The 20,669-nt window shown below is 41.7% G+C and overlaps 2 protein-coding genes across 2 annotated transcripts; both read right to left on the bottom strand.

The window, feature by feature from the left end:
- Nucleotides 1–1,348: 1,348 nt before the first annotated feature.
- Nucleotides 1,349–8,010, bottom strand: LOC308677580 (neuronal pentraxin-2-like). The gene is made up of 5 exons (XM_081344119.1): nucleotides 6,475–8,010; nucleotides 4,790–4,970; nucleotides 3,041–3,282; nucleotides 2,726–2,905; nucleotides 1,349–2,647 (listed from the first exon to the last, which is right to left on the bottom strand). The coding sequence occupies exons 1-5, from the start codon at nucleotides 7,183–7,185 to the stop codon at nucleotides 2,438–2,440; spliced, it is 1,524 nt and encodes a 507-aa protein (XP_081200245.1). The 5' UTR covers nucleotides 7,186–8,010; the 3' UTR covers nucleotides 1,349–2,437.
- A 2,025-nt stretch (nucleotides 8,011–10,035) lies between these two features.
- LOC308677578 (uncharacterized protein) lies at nucleotides 10,036–18,923 on the bottom strand. The gene is made up of 3 exons (XM_081344114.1): nucleotides 18,880–18,923; nucleotides 11,840–14,618; nucleotides 10,036–10,328 (listed from the first exon to the last, which is right to left on the bottom strand). Exons 2-3 carry the CDS (start codon nucleotides 14,611–14,613, stop codon nucleotides 10,169–10,171), a joined length of 2,934 nt encoding a protein of 977 aa, XP_081200240.1. The 5' UTR covers nucleotides 14,614–14,618; nucleotides 18,880–18,923; the 3' UTR covers nucleotides 10,036–10,168.
- Nucleotides 18,924–20,669: the final 1,746 nt, after the last annotated feature.

Genomic DNA, 20,669 nt, shown 5'->3' with positions numbered 1-20,669 from the left:
GCATACGCAATAGAAGAAAATTAGTGTTGTATTCAGAAAGCAGTGTCTAGTTTTTGTCTGCTCCTCCCTAAAACCAAGCTTTTTTAGGTCTCCTCCCTTTTGAGCCAAAACAGATGTAATATGGAGGATTGCTATGATCAGTTGCTCAGCAGTGCAATTAATTTAGACTTTGGATTTAATGGTTTACATTCTTCATTTCCCCTACCTTAAATGGTCATCTTTATTAAAATAACCTGCCTCAAGAGAAGCTAGTTCTGTAACATTTGGATGCTTTATTGCTTTTATTTTTAAAACTAAAATTGTGCTCTGGCATCCTTACTGTTGCTGCTGTAAAACTAACAGATAATCGTATAACAGTAAAATTTTAGAGCATTTTTCTAAGCAGGTTCAGGCATAGCAGTACTGATCAAAATTGCAGTACAAGGAGAATTCAGACATCACTTATGACTATCCACACTGAACACTGGATATATTTGTTTTTCTTTTTGAGGGTTTAGATCACGGGTCAGCAACCTGAAACAGTGAAAGAGCCACTCGGAACCGGTTCCCTCACAAAAGGAAAAACTGGGAGCCGCAAAAAATGTGTGCGCATGCGCGTACATGCGCACATGCGCAGAACAGGGTTTGACTGAAGAGTGGAGCCAAGGCGAGATATGCACCTACCCTGCATATTTGAATTGATTGGTTGAACTTTTTTAGTCCCACTTTATTTTTATTTTTTGGACTGCACATGGCAGAGGACAGGGAGCCGCAGGAGACGGCTGAAAGAGCCGCATGTGGCTCCGGAGCCGCAGGTTGCAGACCTGTGGTTTAGATAGTCCTCAATGAACCTTTGTCTTTGTCTCCTCTCTATATTGCTGAAAACAGAACAACACAGAAATTTCTCCTTGCATATCAAGCATGCTCTATGTATTTAGGACAGATTTCTACTGGGTGATGACTTTTCCAAAAATCTTGAGCCTTGCCATCAATTTGCACGAATGATGTTACATAAGCCGCCCTGAGTCTTCGGAGAAGGGCGGGATATAAATGGAATTAAAATAAAATAAATAAATATGAATTATGCTATATTGACCCCAAGCCAACCTTTCCATTTTCACAGACCTCCAGTCACCTTTAAGATAGATTGGGTTAAACATCTAACACAATGGTATACAACTGTTTTTGCTGTGATATAGCAAAATGCCGGTCATGGTTTTTGCAGTGAAGCATAACAGTATTTTATGATATTCGCAAAGTCTGACATAGGCCTTCTAGAGCTGGTTAACACGGCCTCTAATTTTGGTTCAGTCCATGTCCAGATCTACATCCAGGTTATATTAGTTCAGTCACAGTTGGAACATTTTTTTTCAAGCATAGCTTTATTCAAGTTTAGAAGAGATATGTACAGTACATAAATACTATTTAAATTAATGGAGGATGAGGGGAATGGAAAGAGAGGCAGAAAAATGGTGAATTCAGAAAAAGTTAAATACTAAGATTAATATAGAAATATGTCTTTCATACACTATACAACTCTTCCTCTAGACCTGACGGGTTTTGGCAATGATTTCCTGAGAAGAAGGTAAAGCTCCACTAAGCTGGTAGAAAATGTCTGAACAGAAATGTTGAGATTTGTTTGGTCATATCTCTAATCTGTAAGAAAGCCATACAACATCCTTTGACATTTTTATTGTCTTCGTGAGCCATTTTGGTGTGTAGACCTTAATTCTAATTAATGAATGAGTCTTTGAGAATTTGATGGATTGATTGATATAGCGCTCATCTCATCTACATGACTCTAGGAAGCCTACAAGAAATAAAATACACAATATAAAAAATAAAACATAACAGTCGGGCATCATCCAACCAGTTTACCTGGTAAGGTGTTCGTCTGCTTCTCTAAAGATTCTGGGGGGAAAAAAACAGCAAATTCTTCTTCCCATTCCTCCCTTGCATATTTTCAAATGTTACTGTAGAAAACTACTAGTCAAAAATAGGATTTTGACCTATCATAAATATCTTCCTAATGGACCAATGTTACACATCAAGGCCTTGAGAATGAAGTGTCCTATTAGCCATATTGTCGTTTTGTTCCTGCTCCTACATTAAGAAGATCCCAATACGCAGTATAGGTTTATCATGGGTGGGAACGTTTCTTATTTTGAAAATTGCTCAAGTTCATAAAACAGACATTCCAAATTATACTTTACTGTATTTCTGGATCTTAAGGTTTTCCTGCCGTAAGATGCTGCATACATATCCGTTTTCTTTTTGTTGCATGCATCCCGAACATAAAGGCCCCCATTCTTTTGTCAAGGAACCCGGAAATTTTGACTTCCCAACCCTTTCCACCACTGTATGAAATAAATCTTGAGGTCCTCCCATGCTTTGCCTTTAACCATTTGGTATCTTTCTCTTCCAGAGAATATTATGTCCGTGTTTCTTTGGTTGATTTTTAGTGGCAGGCATTATACGGTAGTTTGATCACTCCTCTATGAAGTTCTATAGAGTTTTCAGTCCAGTTGATAAGATCACCACCAATGGAGCTACTGCAAGTTGCCATCTTGTAAATTTCAGCAGGTGTCACAACATAGCTCCACATGTTGAAATCTGACATTTCCCCAATGAAAGCTTGAGTGGCATCAAAGCGCCCACCAAGAGTGTCCTGTGGAAGAAGAGTGCAATAAATATGTGTTCAGAAGAACCACCCACGACAGTGACGGAACGTGCGAAGGCTATTTACCTGCTCCTGGCCTAGTATGAAAACACCTCCAGGTTTCACAGGATGCCAAGGAGCCAGGTTCTCCCCGCTCCCTCTTTGGACACCGTCCTGGTACGTTTTCCAGATGCCATGCCGAGTTGACCACGTCACACAGATATGGTGCCATTTGGCATCATTAACGGCCAATGGCAAAGCGGCCACCTGCAAAGCAAAGGACAGAAAAATTCAATTAAAAATGGGAATGAGCAAACCTGGGAGTTATGAACATGGCAAGGTACCAAACCTAACACCTTCAAATACGCTGCATAAATGAACAACTAGAGATATTTCTCCTACCTTATCATTGATGAGCAACTCCATGGGGTTATTTCCCCATTGAATAAGCACCACTTCATTGGCTTGGTTGGGCACTGAGTAGGAGAAAGGTGTGCCTATCCCTGGTGATAACGTTGACTTGAGCCAGAGACAGATGGAAAAGGCAAAGATTTCACGTTGCAGAGTGCGCTTGATCTTGATATACATGTAGTTGGTGCGAAGGGGGAAATCCACATGAAAATGTTCGGAATGCTTATCGTTCCCTGGAGGACAGAAGAAAGCAGAAACATGGCAGTGTGCTGCAACACAGGGAAATGGAGGGGAAGTGGATTAGCCATATACTGCCAACTGATCTGCTGACCTATTAAGAATTGATTCTCCAGGATTGCCACGCTCTTTCCATTAATGGAATCCTATGACCACTGTCAACCAGGCCAAAGTTCATGAACTTTACCAAAATTTTCTTACTTTGGTTACCTTGCCTCCTTTTCATTTTCTCTGACACCTTTCTTGACTTAGATTTGGTGATGTAAGGATCTTAAAGGAGCGGTCTCCTGTCTTATTCTCTATAAAACACTATTGACACTACATAAAAAATGGTAACATTCACTCATCTCATTTTGAGCTGTCAAAACACTGTCATACAATTTCTATCACTATTCAAGATCATCTCTGCTCCACATCAATCACACATAGCTGGTTTTATGAGATATATTTTCAGACAATGTTCATTCCCCCCCTTTTTTTCATTCTGTCTATTCGTCTCTTTCTCTCCTGTAGAATAATGAGATATTTGAAATATTTCTCAAACTACCATTCTCTTTTATACATCTTGGGGTCCATCTCTATTCCTGCTGATTATATGATTGTATGCTAGTCAGATTCTCCAGAGATGCAGAAGTAAATAAAATAAATAAAATAATCCACCAAGTATTTAAACCTATGTTTCTCATCCCCTGAAATGTTCATTAACATAGTTACCTAAACTTATTTAATAGGGCTTTTTTAAAAAAAAATCAGGGTTAAATGAATATAACCATCATACCTCTTGAAGTTCTGGGCTTAACATTTATCGTAATCCTTTGTCACTGTTAATGATAATTGGGTCTGAGGAGAATTAAAATCTAAAATGGGTTAGAGTGGGACTATTCATATTCAAATTTCAGCATGACTAGGAAAATGCTTTGAGCCAGTCACTGTCTCTCAGCTTTAGCTATCTCATAAAACCAGTTGTGAAGACAAGGAGAGCTTTTTGAGAGAAAATGAGATAGAAAAAGCAGTATGCAAATGTTAAATCACTGAACTTCTCCATTTGTCTCAGATCTAATTATACCCTCCTGTCAGCCTTCTCCAACCCAGCACTCTATCCTACTAATCAGGCAGTATGATCCAAAATCTAATATTTGGGAATTATAGTCTCTGATATCAGGAGGGCATCACTAGGAAAAAAAATATTTCTCATTTCTCCATTTCTCTACAAACGTGGCAACAGCCACCTAAACATTTGGCTTCTTAATTGTCCATTTACTTGTCATTAAACCCACCTTTTATTATTAATTCTTTTTACGTAGCAGCTTATCCATCCATTTTTACCCCATGAATGTGGACCAAACTCTCCTTTCTCCTTTTGGCAACACCACAATTTCTTTTTTTGATATCTTAAAAATTAATTTTTATTGCTACAGAGCTTTGGAAATTATCCCAAGACTGTTTTGACTCACAAGAGAGTTGCAACACTACCCACCTGAAAACTCACGTTTAGTCACTCACCTTTCTCCACCGTGCGTCCATGTGGAGCATGCCTTTGTCTCATCCCCGTTGCTTTCGGTACACTGTGCGTCTGATGTTCTGAAGTGTTGGATTTCTCATGGATCTGATGCTCCAACATGCTGATCTTTTCCTGAAGAGTATCCCACATGGAAGTGGGGAAGGTTGAGCTATTCCAATTGTGCTGGAGAAGTCAGGGCAAGTGCTCATGTTAACAATATTCTGCCATTTCTCTGGACCTTTCTCCTAGACCACCTCTATTGTGCTGCCTCTCTCCCTTCCTTAAAAGTCCACCTGAAAGCCATTATCGGTATTAAGCATTTGGTCCAATTCCCGAGTTCCTGCCTATATGTTGGCCAAGCCGAATTTTAGATTGCATTTGCAAATAATGGCATGTTTTCTTCTTGCCTGAAATGAGATTCCCACTAATGGTACCATATACATCATCTCTTCCTGTTCTGTGCCTCGCTATTACCCCCCATTTAACCCATTTGCAATGCAACCCTATGCGGGTCTGTTTAGTCTTCTTCAGCCCAATGGGTCTTCCTTCCATTGCATGTATACAGAGGATGCTAAATTGAGCCGCCTTCCTGCACTAACCCTGTCACACAGCAAAGAAACTCCTGGAGCTCCAGAAACAAGCTCTGCTAAAAGGAAGGGCTTTTGCTAGTTTTGCAATAGCCACTCCACGCGCAAAAAGATCGCCTTGAATAACTTTGCTCCATCTGAAGCTTCAACGGAATCAGAATTGAACCCGGGCTCCTTATACTTTCTCTGTGGGTGTGCATACAGTAGGTATGTGTGAGAGAGAAAGAATGTGTGTGTCCTTGTGTGTGTGTGTGTGTGTGTGTGTGTGTGTGTGTGCATCCATCATGTTCCTTCATTTTTGGCTAAGCATAGTTATGCCAATTGCAAAGCAAAGAATTAAAATAATAATAATTAAAAAAACTAGATGACTTAAGGAAAAGAAAGGAAATATAGTAAAGCCTAGTTTATACAAACACCATTCACTATACTTCTCGGTACCTTTTCTTCTTGAAAGCTATCCCTCCTTCCACCCCACCCCACATCTGTATTTTATTTTTGTTTAATTAATTTTAATTTTATTTCATTTTATTCCTCTGCTGCCCATCTCCCTCTGCAAAGCAACTCCCGCCATTTTCTTCGTCGCTGCCTTTCATTCTTTGGATGGTGATTTTCTTGTCCAAATGTTGCTATCAGTTGTGCAAGAGAGCTTAAGTAATTATGTTTAAAATATCCCCTTCACCCCATACATTTTCCAGACTAACACTGTGGTAGGTAGACACATTGAAAAGATTAGAAGAAGCAGGATGATTGGTTGTGAGGAGTTAACTCTGGTAGAAATCTGAGTGTCTGGGGAGGTATTTAGCTTTTAAAGGGAAGGTAACAGCATTCCTTAGAGTTATTTGCTTTGATCATATAAAGCAGAACAAGGGAGAAGAGATGATGAAATGAAGGATCATAGATGAAAATTGATGGAGCAAGAATAAAAATGCTTACAATAATTGCTGGCTGATCAGCACTTTGGACAAATTTTGAAATAAAGGGGATAAGGGTTGTAAACGTGAAGATGAGTATTAGGATTGACGGATAATGAACAAGTAATTAAAGAATAGATAGATCTGAGAAGATAGACGCATTGAGAAGGATAAGTTAAAAGCTAATACCTGTAAGTGCTCCAGTCTCTCCCTCAGGGATTTCAACATTCTCTCCATCTGATGTATGGCAGCAGATGCCTCATTGGGTGGATCTTCCATAGCATTAGCCTGAATAGATGTAGATCCCTTGTGAGAAGAATCATGAGTGTTGTGCTCGATCTGTGGCTCATGATTCCCTGGTTCTGCAGTCTGATGATGCTCATTCTCTTGGGCATGGTGGCCTTCATGGAGAGCTCGATGGCCAGCATCACGGTGTCCCCTATGGCCATCTTCATGGTGAGACTGGTGGGCATCCTCATGATGTCCCCTTTGGCCATTATCATGATGGCCCCGATGTCCACCTTCATGATGGCCGTGCTTATGGTTATGATTCTCTTCCTGATGATTTCCATGATGTTCACTATGCCTCCGGGAATGAGTTTCACAGCGGCTCAGCTTGGCTGTCAGTTCTCTCATGGTCTCTCTCTGGTCAAGGATCATTTCCTTTTGATGTACCACTGTCTCCCTCAGATGCAGGATGGTTTCCTTAGCTTCTTCTAGAGTCCCCACCCAATGGCCGTTGCCTGCACCATTAGCTGCGCCTCCATGTCGTTGATGGCCATTTGACTGGCAACCACTATCCATATCCAATGGCATAGGACTGCAGATAAATTTAGGTAAGCCATGTTCAGAGGCTATCAGTAGTGGGGGAAAGACGAGACACAGCCAGGTCCAGTGCATTGCGATCACCAAAGGTGGGATGTTTAGTGGATGGGAAAAGGGTAGGAGTGGAGATGGAAATGGGCTGGGCAATTCAGGATAGATTAGATAGCCACAGAAGCAGATGATAACTTCCAGAAAGGCAAAGTCTTGAGAGCTTGAAGAATCCTATTGTACAACAGATTTCAATCCTGCATCCATCATCCAGATCTTCTCTTAGATAGCCAATAAAATTCCACCAGAAGAAATCCAACCCTCTATCACAAAGGAAAGGTCTTTGACAGGAGAGAAGATACTCTAGATGACGCTCTTCAAGTCATGTTTGGTTCACCAGGTCACCAAGCCTTCAATACCCAGAATGGTTGGTTCCATTGTCTCAGAAACTGAAGCTTTTCCTCCTTCCCAAATATCAATTTCTTCCTTCTCAGCAGAGCCAAACTGCCAGCAGACATCCAGGCACTATGATCAGGTGGGTTTTGTACTTTTCCTGCCTTTCCTTCCTGTCTAATTTGCCAAATCCACTGGTGATGAGGAGCAAAGCGTCGTTTCCCTTGGCGACTGAGAAATTAATGGGCTTAAAGTGTTACAGCAAAGCTTTTGCCTTCACCACTGCCTCCCTCTCCTCTCTGTTGCTAAGGCTTCTAGCCTGGCAGCCTATATATAACCCCTCCTGAGAAGCTAAAGCTTCACTCAAAAGAATTAAGGTATCAGCCAAGAAGAAATAAGCTAAATCCAAGCTATGAAGTTATTCCTATTTTTCTCTTCTTATGGCAATTATTTATCCAGAGGGTATCATTTCCAGCTGGATTTAGAGTACATAGAACTTCAACAATAATAGGAAGGACAATTGTGCCAAGTAGGTAAAACACACACACACACACACACACACACACACACACACACACACACTTGTAATGCATAGCTAGATGATCTACAGATAGACCGTGCCTTTCCATCAGATAATTTTAACTATATGAAAAACGCAAAGCAATCTGAGCCAAAATATAAACATTACATTCCCAATATTAAATTAGTGGTACATTTATCACAATGTATTCCAGTGTCCCAAGCCTTGGGAAGTTCAGGACACCTACAACATGGTATTTCCTTTGAAAGCAAGAGTTTTTATAGTGTTTTTGTTAAAAAGGAGGGGGGGAAATCTATATTTCAGCAGTCTGAGAATAGGGAACCTGGCCCACAGGTGAGTCTGTGCTTGACAATAGTCCTGATGACCATTTCAATGTAGGCTTAGAAACTGTAGGTCTTAGAACAGGGGTGCCAAAGTGCCGGCCCGTGGGCCGGTTGCATCATACAGAGACTGCACCTGCCCCAGTTACGGCAATGCAAAAAAAGTCACACTATGTCACAACACGTATTGACCCCCATGTCTTAGAAGCTCTTCTACCAAGTTTTGATTTCTCCTATAAGAGACAATTTATTCACCCATATTGATAGTTTGCATTTTCCCAGGGCTTTTTTTGTCATAGAACGCTCAGAACGGAGTTCCGGCACCTTTTTTGGATGGAACCTTGTAGTGTAGGCAAGGCGGGTTGTATGACATGTGTGAGTTCTGGCACCTTTTTCTTTTACAAAAAAAGCACTGCATTTTCCCCTCTACATTTCCTAACTGGTAGATTAAACCATTGAACGCTAGAATTAATTTAAGGTTGAAGGACTATTAAACCCCGAGTTTCATCCATTCTAAATCTAGATGTAAGCTAGGCCATATGCTGGCTTGTTTGCAATGTTACTTATCTGATTGTAGAGCAAAGTAATCCAATGTGGAATCCCCATCCATGAGCGATGGAAAATATAGTCCTTCAACCAGCCTCCCAATTTAAAATGAAAAGACTCCCAATCTAGATTAGGCCATTGGGCATTTATAATAAAGAAAATGAAAAATACAGATTGGAATGGGACAACACTTAATGTGTGGTTCTTTAGTTTAATCTTTGTTTTGACTGCAAAGAAATGACTGAAGAGTATAATGGTATGAAGGAATATCTAGGAATCTTAATTGTCTCTTTCTGGGACCTGCGCCCAGCAGAGCAGCGTAAATTAAATCATAGTAATTTGTTTTCATTGAATGTAATGTGATTCAATTGTCACTAACCTAATCCGGGTTTAATCATAATCCACTTTTAACATACAAGTACCCTCTTAGGATCAATTTAACATCTAAGATTAAATATAGTCCAGAAACAGGAATCATGAAGTGCAGAGATATTTCTCTTTTAAAATGCATGCTACCAGGCCATTTAAAGTGGAATCTTTTAGTGAAATCCAACAACTATTCAGAATTTTGAACTTGTGACAAGCCATGACCTTATTGTATTACTATGAATACAAATTTACTTTTGAGGGACTTTTTAAAAGAAACCTAATGCTTTTTCATGAAAAGTGTAATCCAGACATGTCAAACACAAGGCCCGGGGGCCAGATCCGGCCAGCAAAGTGGTTTCATGTGGCCCACAAAGCCATCCTGGAAACAGTGAGGGAACAGCCCCCACTGCCTTGGCCCTGGCCCAGAGACCCTCCTTCTGCCAGAGACCCTCAGATCTGTCCCACTCCTGCCCAGGCCCCCATAGGCACCCTTGATGCGAACGATGTAGAGTTGGCCATGCCCACCCAGTAGGCCATACGCACTCTAGCCACGCCCACCCAGTAGGCTGCTCCCACCCAGGCCATACCCACCCGGCCCCCTGAGGGCAACCACAATGCTGATGCGGCCCTCAATGAAATTGAGTTTGACACCCCTGGTGTAATCTTTTATATTTTGTTCCCTCAATGTATTTTTGCCTCCAGTTGAGACAATTAATATGCATCTCACAAATCACCATATATATATATGGTGATATATATATATATATAATCTAGACATCCAGGTTTGGAAAATACAGCATCCAACCTCAGCAGTTACCTATCAACTTATTGTCTTCAAATTATTCTAGGTAAAAAAAATAATGCTAAAAAATAATTATAGTCATGTTCTTCTTGGTTTTGCCTACTCAATTACAGCGAATGGTTTGACATTTTCTTGTCTCTCAGATCCTAAGGCTCCACATAGTTTGGTCCAAAACATATCTTCAGCCTCAGGATCTTCGGGCCAAGTAAGGTAGCTCTCTTGTTTAATTAGTTTCCTTAGGCGATGATATGGAGACAACCTAGAAAATAACCAAAGGATTGGGATTTCTTTTATTTTCCCCATCTCAGTCACAAGAACAGACACAAAGAAATGTGTAAGGAAAAGACATCCTGGTCCACACCCAAGCCAACTGTGGGGGAGACTTCTAAACTTAACAGGAAAGCAACTGCTCTCTTCTGCTGTTCTGGTAATGAGTGGGATGCCATCTTGAATAGATATTGTAAACCAGTATTTCTCAAACTGCAACTTTAAGAAATGTGGACTTCAACTCCCAGAATACCCCAGCCAGCATGCTGGCTAGGGCAGGAGTAGGCAACCTTGGCTCTTTTATGACTCATGGACTTCAACTCCCAGAATTCCGGAGCCAGCCATGGCAGTTGAAGTCCACGAGTCATAAAAGAGCCGAGGTTGCCTACCCCTAGGCTAGAGTATTCTGGGAATTGAAGTCCACTTTTCTTAAAGTTGTAGAGTTTGAAAAACATCGAATAGATTTTTTCCTCCACCACAAATAGGCACATTTCTCTCTCTTCTAAAACCATATCTAAGCTGGTTATTATAATCCCCACATCAGGTGGCAGGGGAAAAAATTCCATAAATTAATGATCACTTGGGTAAAGATTTTTATTGTTGTCATCATTCATGTCCAGTCACTGGGTGACCTCAAGTTGTAGCCTAGTCTCTCAAGTAAACACTTTCCCGAGGAACTTGGGCTGTAATTCCCAGAATTCTTGTCCCAAAGATGCTTTTTCAAAAAGCAACTGACTTTATTTTTCCTTGAAGACGTTTCATCTGATCGTTAGCACTGAATGGATTGTCCTTTCAGCCGTTGCAAGAAAGCTCCACACCCCTTTGTACTATTCAGGGGACCCTGAGGGCACAGGTAAACCTCCAAGTAGCCTCAGAGAGAAAGAGTGCTAATGACCAGATGACTGCAAGGAATATAAATCCTTTCATCCTCCACCATCAGTCAGAACTGAAGAAGCTTCTTGGATGAGAAGTGAAACATCTTCAAGGAAAAACAAAGTCTAGTTACCTTTTGAAAAAAGACCTTTGGGACAGCCATAACCTGGACAACTGACAAACTCCTTAGACACTATGTACCTGGAGAGTACCAGGTGAAAAATCTGACCTAGCATGAAGTAAGAGGAAATCTCTAGTTTCTCTGCTATATCCTCTTTCCATCTTTAGGCAAAACAATGAGGGCTACACCAGATGCCCTCCAGATGGCCCAGCAGGACAGGTGGTTGGGGAAAGCTTTATCATAGAGGCATAAGGCTAGAACGGTACTTGGAGGTTTTCTAGTCCAACTTCCTGCCCGAGGCAGGAGCCATGTGGCTCTCTTTTGTATCATTATGGAAAGAGTTAAGATATTTCCTGTTCATTCTTCCTTATTCCAACCTTCTGCATCCTAACAGCACTCCTCCTATCACAAATCTTTTCTTCCCACTAAAATATAAGCAAATGAAACTCATGCTTTATATGACAATCTTTTTAAGACCGCCTTCATGTGGATCAACTGTCCCTACTCACCTGTAGTTCGGGATTTCTTCCTTAAAGACCACCACCAAAGGGTCACGTCCATGATAGTAGATATTGGAACAGGCAAGTTGAATTTCTAAAGCACACCATTCACTCTCCAAGTAATTTCTGCTCACCACACACAAGGTCTTACGGCTTTGGCTTATTCCATTCTGCACGTTATCTATATAGTATTGTCCAGGGGCAAAATCTCTAGGCCCAAAACAAAACCGGAAGCAGGGTTCATGTTGTTTTTCCAGCTTTTCCAGAATATTATCAATCACCCATTTGTAGTCATGACTACAGCAGGAGATGTAAGCATCATATTGGTAGTCCTGTCCTTTGGGGCGCAGCTGGTTGTAGCCCCAACCTCTGAGGAGATAAAAAGCATGTCGGAAAGTCCAGCCTAACTTGGCATAAACCAAAGATGGAAGCAGGAACAAGAGGGTGGTAACTGTGGTGGCAATAAATAAATACATCTCCCAGTTCTCAAAGCAGAAGGATAAGTCTTCATCAGCAAAAAGACGATTCGCCAATCCAGGACTAAAGCAATAATAGCTATTTAGCAAGGCCACTTGAACGTTTGGCACAGATATGGACCAGTTTTGGAACCATGCATTCTCACAAGAGCATATCAGTGGATTTTCAGAAACATCCAAATAGTTCAAGGAGGAAAGTCCACTAAGCAGTTCTTTACTGATGTTCTTCAAATCATTGTTGCTTAGGTCCAGCTGTTCCAAAGAGGTGAAACCAGAAAAGATTTCTTTGGGTAGATCTGGAATGGCACTACCTTCTAAAGAGAGATTATGTAGGTTACTTAGTCCTTGAAAAAAAAACGGATGGAGTTCCCAAGAGCCACGTTTCCCTGGCTCAATTTCAGAGAGGTCTAGGGATTCAAGAGCGGTGAGATTGATAAAGGAAAGGCGGGAAAACAGACTGCTTGGGTTTCCTTTCAAAGACAGGAACTTTAGATTCTCCAGCCCTTGGAAAAGCTTGTCTGGAGGTTGGATTGGTAATTTAGGTGTCTGAAAGCTAATATCCAGTTTCACAAGGGAGTGGAGACCCTGAAAAGGGCTTGGAGTATCGTATTTGTTGTAAGTAAAGAGACGGTTGTAACTGAGATCTAATGTTTGCAGCTGCTTCAGGGGTTTAAAGACTGACTCAGTAAACTTATATATGAGATTTTGATCCAAGGCAAGGTATTTTAAAGAATTGAGGTTCCGAAAAGCAGATCTCTGAACCGTCAAAATTCTGTTTCCTGAAAGCAGGAGAGTCTTCAGACGCAGGCGTGTAAAGGCATAATCCTTGATTCGTGTAATGCTGTTAAAACTCAAATCCAAAAAGTCCATTTTACGAGCAAAGGTGAAAGTGTCACGGGTGACAGCTGTGATCTGGCAGTTCTGAAGAATAAGTGTCTTTAACGCTGCCATGCCCAAAAAAGAGTTTTTTCGTAGATTGGTCAGGCGGTTCCTTGATAAGTCCAAATAGCTTAGATTCTTCAAAGCAGAGAAAACAGCATCATATAATACATCGATGTCATTTCTACTCAGGATCAGGGTTTGCAATGGTAACCCTTTCCCCCAAATATTAGAACGGAGTTTCAATATCTTGCATTTATCCATAGAGAGATACTTCAAGTTCTGAAATGTTTCGAATGTCTTATTTTCTAGATACCTAAACTGTGAGGTATCCAGAGTCAACCAGGTGAGGTTAGTGCAAGAACCCAACTGTCTCAACTGAGCATTAGTAAACTTGGAACGTTTGACGTCCAAAGAAATTAAGGATGGCAGATTTTGGAAGACAGAGCAAGCTACTGATAAATTTGTGCTTAATGATGGATGCATACTGGATAAATGCAACATAGTCAGGTTCGGAAGGGATATGTTGATAAGCTCAGAGACCTTTAGAAGATTTGAGTCTAACGAGAGCTCCATCAAAGCAGGAGTGGCTTGAAAGACTCCAGCTTCCAGTTCTGACATGTTGTTAATACTTAAGTCCAGTTGTCGCAAGTTAGGGAAGGAACAATTGGACAGGTCCAGTCTGTGAATGACATTTCTATTCAAACTGAGATTCCTCAGGGAGGGGAAACTGTGCAAGGAAGGACCAACGCATGGGGCAGAGATGCTGTTGTTGCTCAGATCCAGAATGGTAAGTTGGGACAAGTGTTTTACAGCTATAGCCATCTCTTGAAAACTAGAGAGTTTATTCGAGGAAAGAATAAGTTCCTGAAGAGCCAACTGGAACATGAAGGAACTCGGGTGCACGGTGGCAATTTTGTTATTCTCCAAGTGCAACACACGGAGACGTGTCAAGTTGGCTAGCCAAGCGGGGCCTAGAGCAGTCAGTTGGTTCCAACTCAAATCTAGAACTTCAAGGTCTTCCAGACTTTGAAAGGTGTTGGGTTCAACGTGTGATATGTTGTTATGGTCCAGGTAAAGTCCCAATAAACCAGGGAGGTGGGAAAAGGTGTTAGAATTCAGCATTTCCACTAAGTTGTGGGAGGCATTGAGCCAGTACGTCACATTTGGCAGAGGAGCAATGGCAGAGTTCAGATTAACGATGGCATGGCCAGTACAAACAGCGAGGCCAGGTCTGTTAGGGGAAAGGACACAACTCTTGAAACCAAAGCAATCCGCGCCCCAGTGTGTCCATGGGAAGAGGAATAGCAGCATGCAAAGTTTCAAGGGAATCTGGTTCAAAGCAGGCATAATGGTAAAAGCATTTGGCTTATGTGGTGCCTCTAGGTTTACTGTGGGCTTCATCTCTTGATCACAAAACAACTTCATAGGTCCTAAAATTAGAACATAAAATACTTCCGGTTAGCTAAAAAGAAAGTGGAGCATGGACATGCTGGTGCTTAATCGGTGATCCGAATTCAACCACTTTAGGTATAACTTTTATTAGATACAGTTTAACTCCCACTTTCTTCCAGATGATTGTTCCAGCAGAGTAACAGAATAACAGAGTTGGAAGGGACCTTGGAGGCCTTCTAGTCCAGCCCCTTGCTCAAGCAGGGAATCCTACACCATTTCAGACCAATGGCTGTCTAATCTCTTCTTTAAAACCAGCTAGATCCCTATTGTCCCACTGAAGTCAATGGGACTTAAAACTAAGTCAAGGTTGATTTAACTCTCATTGATTTCAATGGCTGCCTAAGTATGACTGAATCTGAGTGCAACAGTGTCATAAAAAGTCGTGTGCCATTCATACCGACGTCGCAGTCACTGGGAAATCTTTTTTTTTTTTTGCTGCATTTCCAAAATAAGTCACTTTCTGGCCAAATATTATTTGCTTAAGTAATAGTTCCTGATGTTTGGCTGATTGATGTCTTGTGATTAGGGACTGCAGGGATTAGAGACTTAACCAACTAAAGAAGGTGACCTGATGGAAACTTGCATTGTGGAAAATACCCGATTGCATATTGGAAGTGGAAAAGAGTTAGATAAAGACACAGGAAATATTATAGTCATTCTAGCCTAAGTGTCTGATAGGAGATTGTAGAACAGATAACTTCTTAGAATCCTAGCTCTTTCTAAGTTGCCCTTGACTTAATAACAGTTCGTTGAGTGACCATTCAAAGTTACAACAGCACTGAAAATAGTGACCTATGACTGTTTTTCATACTTACATCCATTGCAGCATCTCCATGGTCACGTGATCAAAATTCAGACACTTGGCAACTGGCTCATATTTATGACAGTTGCAGTGTCCCGGGTTCAACTGATCAGCTTCTGCGACCTTCTGATAAGCAAAGTCAATGGGGAATCCAGATTCACTTAACCACCATTTTACTAACTTAACAAATGCATCCATTCACTTAGCAACTGTGGCAAGGTAAGTCGTAAAATGGGGCAAACTCACCTAACAGTCTCACTTAGCAACAGAAATTTGGGGTTCAGTTGTGGATGTAAGTCAAGGACAGTAGTAGTACATTTCTAAAGGACGTTCAAATTGGGGAAAAAATGTCTGATAATCTGATAATCTTTTACATTAAGGGCTAAGCCTGGGAAATGTCACTCCAGATACTTCTTACCAGCTAGGCACAAAAAGTTTAGCCTTCTTCAGAAACGTCATTCTTGGCCTCTGCTTAAATGATGTATTTTTCTAGTATGTCTAATTGTACAGCCATCTGATCATCACAGCTATAAATAATAATAAATAATAATAAACCTTTATTGTCAAAGTACAACATGTGTACATTGAGATTAGCTGAGCCTCCCCCCCCCCGTGCTCTCTCCCCCCAACACACAGTGACAACAAACCCTCCATCCCACCACACTATGTGAACCAACTACACCACACACCGGCCTCCCAAGTCAATTCTGCATAAGATTATGTCCCATTTAAAAGCCTAACAGCCCACGGATAAAAGCTATTTTTCAGCCTGTTGGTACGGCTGGCTATATTCCTATATCTCCTACCGGATGGTAGGAGAGTAAAGAGATACCGTCCAGGGTGTGAGTCATTCCTGAGAATTTTCCTCACTCTTCCAAGGCAACGAGCCCTGGCGATGTCATCCAGTGGTGTCAGGGAACAGCCCACAATGTCTTGTGCTGTGCTCACTACCCTCTGTAATACTTTCCTATCCGCGGCTGTCAGACCAGCATACCAAACCACAATACCATACGAGAGGACGCTCTCTATGGTAGACCGGTAAAAGAGGGTCATTAGCTGTTGTTCTACCCTGTTCTTCCGCAAGATCCTAAGAAAGTGAAGCCTCTGTTGGGCCTTTCTAGCCACCTGGGTTGTGTTAACTTTCCAGGTCAGATCTTCACAGAGGTAGACTCCCAGAAATTTAAAGGAGGAAACTCTCTCTACACAGTCCTCCCCGATGTAAAGTGAGGCAGGTTCCTCACCATCTCTTTCGTGTTGCCGATGTTTAGGTGCAAGTTGTTGTTACTACACCATATGGATAGTTTTTGTACCTCCGCCCTATATGCTGTCTCATCCCCACCTGTAATAAGACCCACCACAGTTGTATCATCTGCGAACTTGATTATCGCAGTGGATGGGTCAGATGATACACAATCATAAGTGTATAAAGAGTACAGGTAGGGGCTAAGCACACAGCCCTGTGGCGTGCCGGTGCAAAGCTTCAGGGGGGTGGACAAAGCAGACCCAACCCTCACTGTTTGTACCCGATCCCTAAGAAAGTCTTGAATCCAATCGCAGATAGCGGGGGAGAATTTCAAGTCAGTCAGCTTCTCGATGAGAATGCTCGGCAAAATGGTGTTGAAAGCCGAGCTGTAGTCAACAAAAAGCATTCTGACGTAACTTCCAGGTTTCTCGAGATGACTTGCTACAGAGTGTAAAGCAGTAGCTATGGCATCGTCTGTCGACCTATTTCCCCTGTAGGCAAATTGATGTTTATCAAAGTCCAGTGGGAGGCATGTCCTAAGATGTTGGAGAACCAATCTTTCGAAGCATTTCATGACTACAGACGTTAATGCGATAGGTCTGTAGTCATTCAGGCACTCAACTGCAGTTTTCTTGGGGACTGGGACAATGGTAGCTGCCTTCAAGCATGATGGTACACATGCCGTTTGCAAGGAGATGTTAAAAATCCTTGTCAGGACCCCTGCTAATTGATCGGCACAATTCCTGACCACTATCCCCAGCACCCCATCTGGGCCTGCGGCTTTGCTGGGATTCACAGCCTTCAATACAGCTCTCACTTGGTGTTCACACAGGGTGAGTGGCTGAGAGTCAGAAGGCCGGCCAGCAGAGGCTACGGGGTCTGGTCTTTTAACCTCGTAGCAGGCGAAGAAGATATTCAGCTCCTCAGCCAACGAGGCATCGGTGTTTGCCATGCTCCTCGCGCTGCCCTTATAGTTGGTTAAGTGCTGCAGTCCCTGCCATACTTGCCTCGGATCGTTGTTCGCTAAATGGTTCTCCACCTTTTGTTTAAGTATCACTGCGGCGCCTCAGGGGCAGTACAGATAGTCCTTGACTTACGAACACAATTGAGCCCCAAACATTTGTTGCTAAACAAGGCAGTTGTTAAGTGAATTAGTTTCATTTTACGATCTTTTTCACCACAATTGTTAAACAGATTACTGCAGTTAAGTGAACCATGTGGTCGTTAAGAAAATCCACCCCCACCCCACACTGATTTTAATTGTCGGAAGCTGGCTGGAAAGGTTACAAATGGTGATCATATGATCCCCGCGACACTGCAAGTGTCGTAAATACACACCAGTTTGCCAAGTGTCTGAATTTTGACCATAGGGCCATGGAGATGTAATGGTCATAAGGGTAAAAAATGGTCATAAGTTGTCACTTTGAACACTCACTAAACGAATGGTTAGTCAAGGATTACCTGTATACAAATCACTGAAAATTTATGTTTTAAATTTAAAATAATAATACCTACAATTGGAGGTTAGAATGACTGTGGCAAAAGAAAGCAAAGGTACCATCAATAATAATAGGCACCTTGGGTGCAATCCCAAAACATCTGAAGCATCACTTGAACATCACTGGCATTGACAAAATCATTAACAGTCAATTGCAAAAAGGCAGCTTTCCTTGGAACAGCTTACATCCTGTGACCTTTAACCCCATCAAACAACATCTGCTTATCCCAGGTCCTTGGGAAAGACTCGCTAGGTGGATAAAAATGCCAAATCCAGTCTAAATCTCTAAGTGACTAAGCAACCAACCTTAATAATAGAAACCAAGGGTGGGGGGGGAAAGACCCCACAACATCAGCCAAAGCAAAAACCAGAAGCAGGAACAAAAAAAAGTGCAAAATTCCGTTCGATTTAAAAAAAACCAGAATAAAAGTGAAGTTCTAAAAACACTAACATTGTTTTCAAAACAGCTGGATGCATAATCAGGGTTACTGCTTGTGCTGAAAGGACTCACTATAGAGTAATGTAGATGGCATGTAAGTCTCTCTGGAGACAGCAGCCCTGGTACAGTCCCTCCCCTCCCCTTTCTTTCAACTTAAAAGAAAGGTAGAAGCAATACATAACTAAATAACCATCCCTTTTAAGGGCATTCGCTTCTCTGCTCTACAAGGCATTGCTTTGGAGAATGTAGAACCTCACCTTAGCAGGGCAATCGCCCCATTGATTGATAAGCAGGACTAGAAGAGGACTTCCAGGCACTGTGGTTGGGTGAATTCAGAAGAGGCACATACCAGCGACTGACATAAGGCCTGCAGTTGGTGCCTTCAGCCAACTCAGAACGAACGGTCTGCAGATTGTTGATTTATCCCATAGATTCCGGAAATAACAGCCTGGTAAGGATTCTCTGATAGCAACCCTGTCTTTGTTGGGCTTTTCCAGTAGCGGCTGTACAAACTGCAGGCAGGATGAAAACAAAAAGCAACCCAAAAAAAAATTGATTTCGTCTCCCCACTTCCTCCTAACCAACAGCCTGTGTAACACCAAACCTTGGGTGTAAGTCAGGCTCTGCAGAATGATTGGCAAACTGGATCTGTCAATCCTTAGACCCAGATCTTCTTTGATCTTTTTTTGCCGTGGTAGTAAAACATTTTCTCCTCTCCTCTTCTGTATGTCTCCTGTCATTCAGGGTGAAGGTCTTTCAGCCTCAGAAATAGTTTCGGTTGAGTGCCCTTGGAAAGTGAAAGCACAATCACGCACAAAAAAGTACCGTTCTGTTGTTGATCGGGGTAGAAGGAAATGGCACATACTTTTTTTCTTATTGTCGGGAATACCCCTGAGTTGCTTTCTTTTCTTTCTTTTTTCTCCTTCTCTAGTTCCTCCCAGATAATCCAAGTTACTGATTATTTGGTGACTTACAGCCAAGCTGCACATCTTGCTAGAATGCCCGAATAATAAAGCTGATCTTGAAAATCATACTTATTTGCATACTTATTACTCTCTCTCTCTCTCTCTCTCTCTCTCTCTCTCTCTCTCTCTCTCTCTCTCTCTCTCTCTCTCTCTCTCTCTCTCTCTCTCTCTCTCTGAAATTGCATCATAACTTCCTTCTTTCCATAATCTACCCTGATAATCAAATCCATAAATCGCAAGTTTGGCTTGTTCTTTCTTTATTTTAATAAAAAATTCCAGGAGGAGTTTCCAGTCACTAATAAATTCAGGAACTGACCCTTCTCTAATTTTGCCATCTCTGCTAGTTCCGTCATCTTCACCAACCATTTCTATACTGTGGTTATTTCAAAATCTTCCCATTTTGGTGCACACAGCAATCTCACGGCAGAGATCATTTATAAAAAATAATCTTCCATGTCTCTTTTCTAAACTGTCTGTCCATTAATCCCAACAAGAAAAGTTCTGGTTTCAGCTGAATATCAGCCTTTAAATTTCTTTATTTTTGTATGTATTTGAACCCAAAATTTCCTAGCTTGTTTAGAGATCCTGTTAAGCATGGGGCTTCTCTCTACATTGCCACTCAAACTGTTATGTACTGGGCTTGTGGTATCCCACCACGTGCGTTGCTGGAGAACTAACAGTTCTCCAGCAACCCAGACATGACGTCTCCGGTCCTGCAATTGGTCAACTTTGGGCGGCAAGCATGGGTTTAATCTGATTGGTTGCTACCAGAGGGTCTGGCTATATATTGTGGCGGGGTGCACCCAAGTTCTCAGTACAGTTCCAGCTTAATAAAAGAATGAGTTTCTCTGTACTCAGCTGCACGTCTTCATTCCTGCTCATCAGAGCCCACGACATAATACAAACTCTTAAGAATATACTACAAATTATTTCTTTGCATGTCAAACGCTCCAATTTTCCCAACTTATGTGGCTTTTTACCGTAAAATGTTTTTACAGTTTGTTGTTTAAAAAAAAAAACTTCAACCAGGGACAGTCTTATTTTTTTTTAGATCCCCAGTCTCCAATGGTACTTTGTTCATA

The sequence above is a fragment of the Vipera berus genome (genome assembly GCF_964194415.1).
Source record: "Vipera berus genome assembly, chromosome: Z".
NCBI classification, from domain to species: domain Eukaryota; kingdom Metazoa; phylum Chordata; class Lepidosauria; order Squamata; family Viperidae; genus Vipera; species Vipera berus.
The sequence above is the reverse complement of the archived record's forward strand: the minus strand, read 5'-3'. Positions and strand labels throughout refer to the sequence as shown.

Bases quoted from the DNA above. Each gene is read 5' to 3' on its own strand.
- LOC308677578 (XM_081344114.1), bottom strand. From the start codon at position 14,613: ATGAAGTTGTTTTGTGATCAAGAGATGAAGCCCACAGTAAACCTAGAG. The intron at 10,329-11,839 runs GTGAGTAGGGAC...GTTATTTTCTAG, and splicing joins GAAGAAATCCCGAACTACAG to GTTGTCTCCATATCATCGCC.
- LOC308677580 (XM_081344119.1), bottom strand. From the start codon at position 7,185: ATGCACTGGACCTGGCTGTGTCTCGTCTTTCCCCCACTACTGATAGCC. The intron at 4,971-6,474 runs GTATTAGCTTTT...TGACTTCTCCAG, and splicing joins AGAGACTGGAGCACTTACAG to CACAATTGGAATAGCTCAAC. The intron at 3,283-4,789 runs GTGAGTGACTAA...TCTGTCCTCCAG, and splicing joins TGGACGCACGGTGGAGAAAG to GGAACGATAAGCATTCCGAA.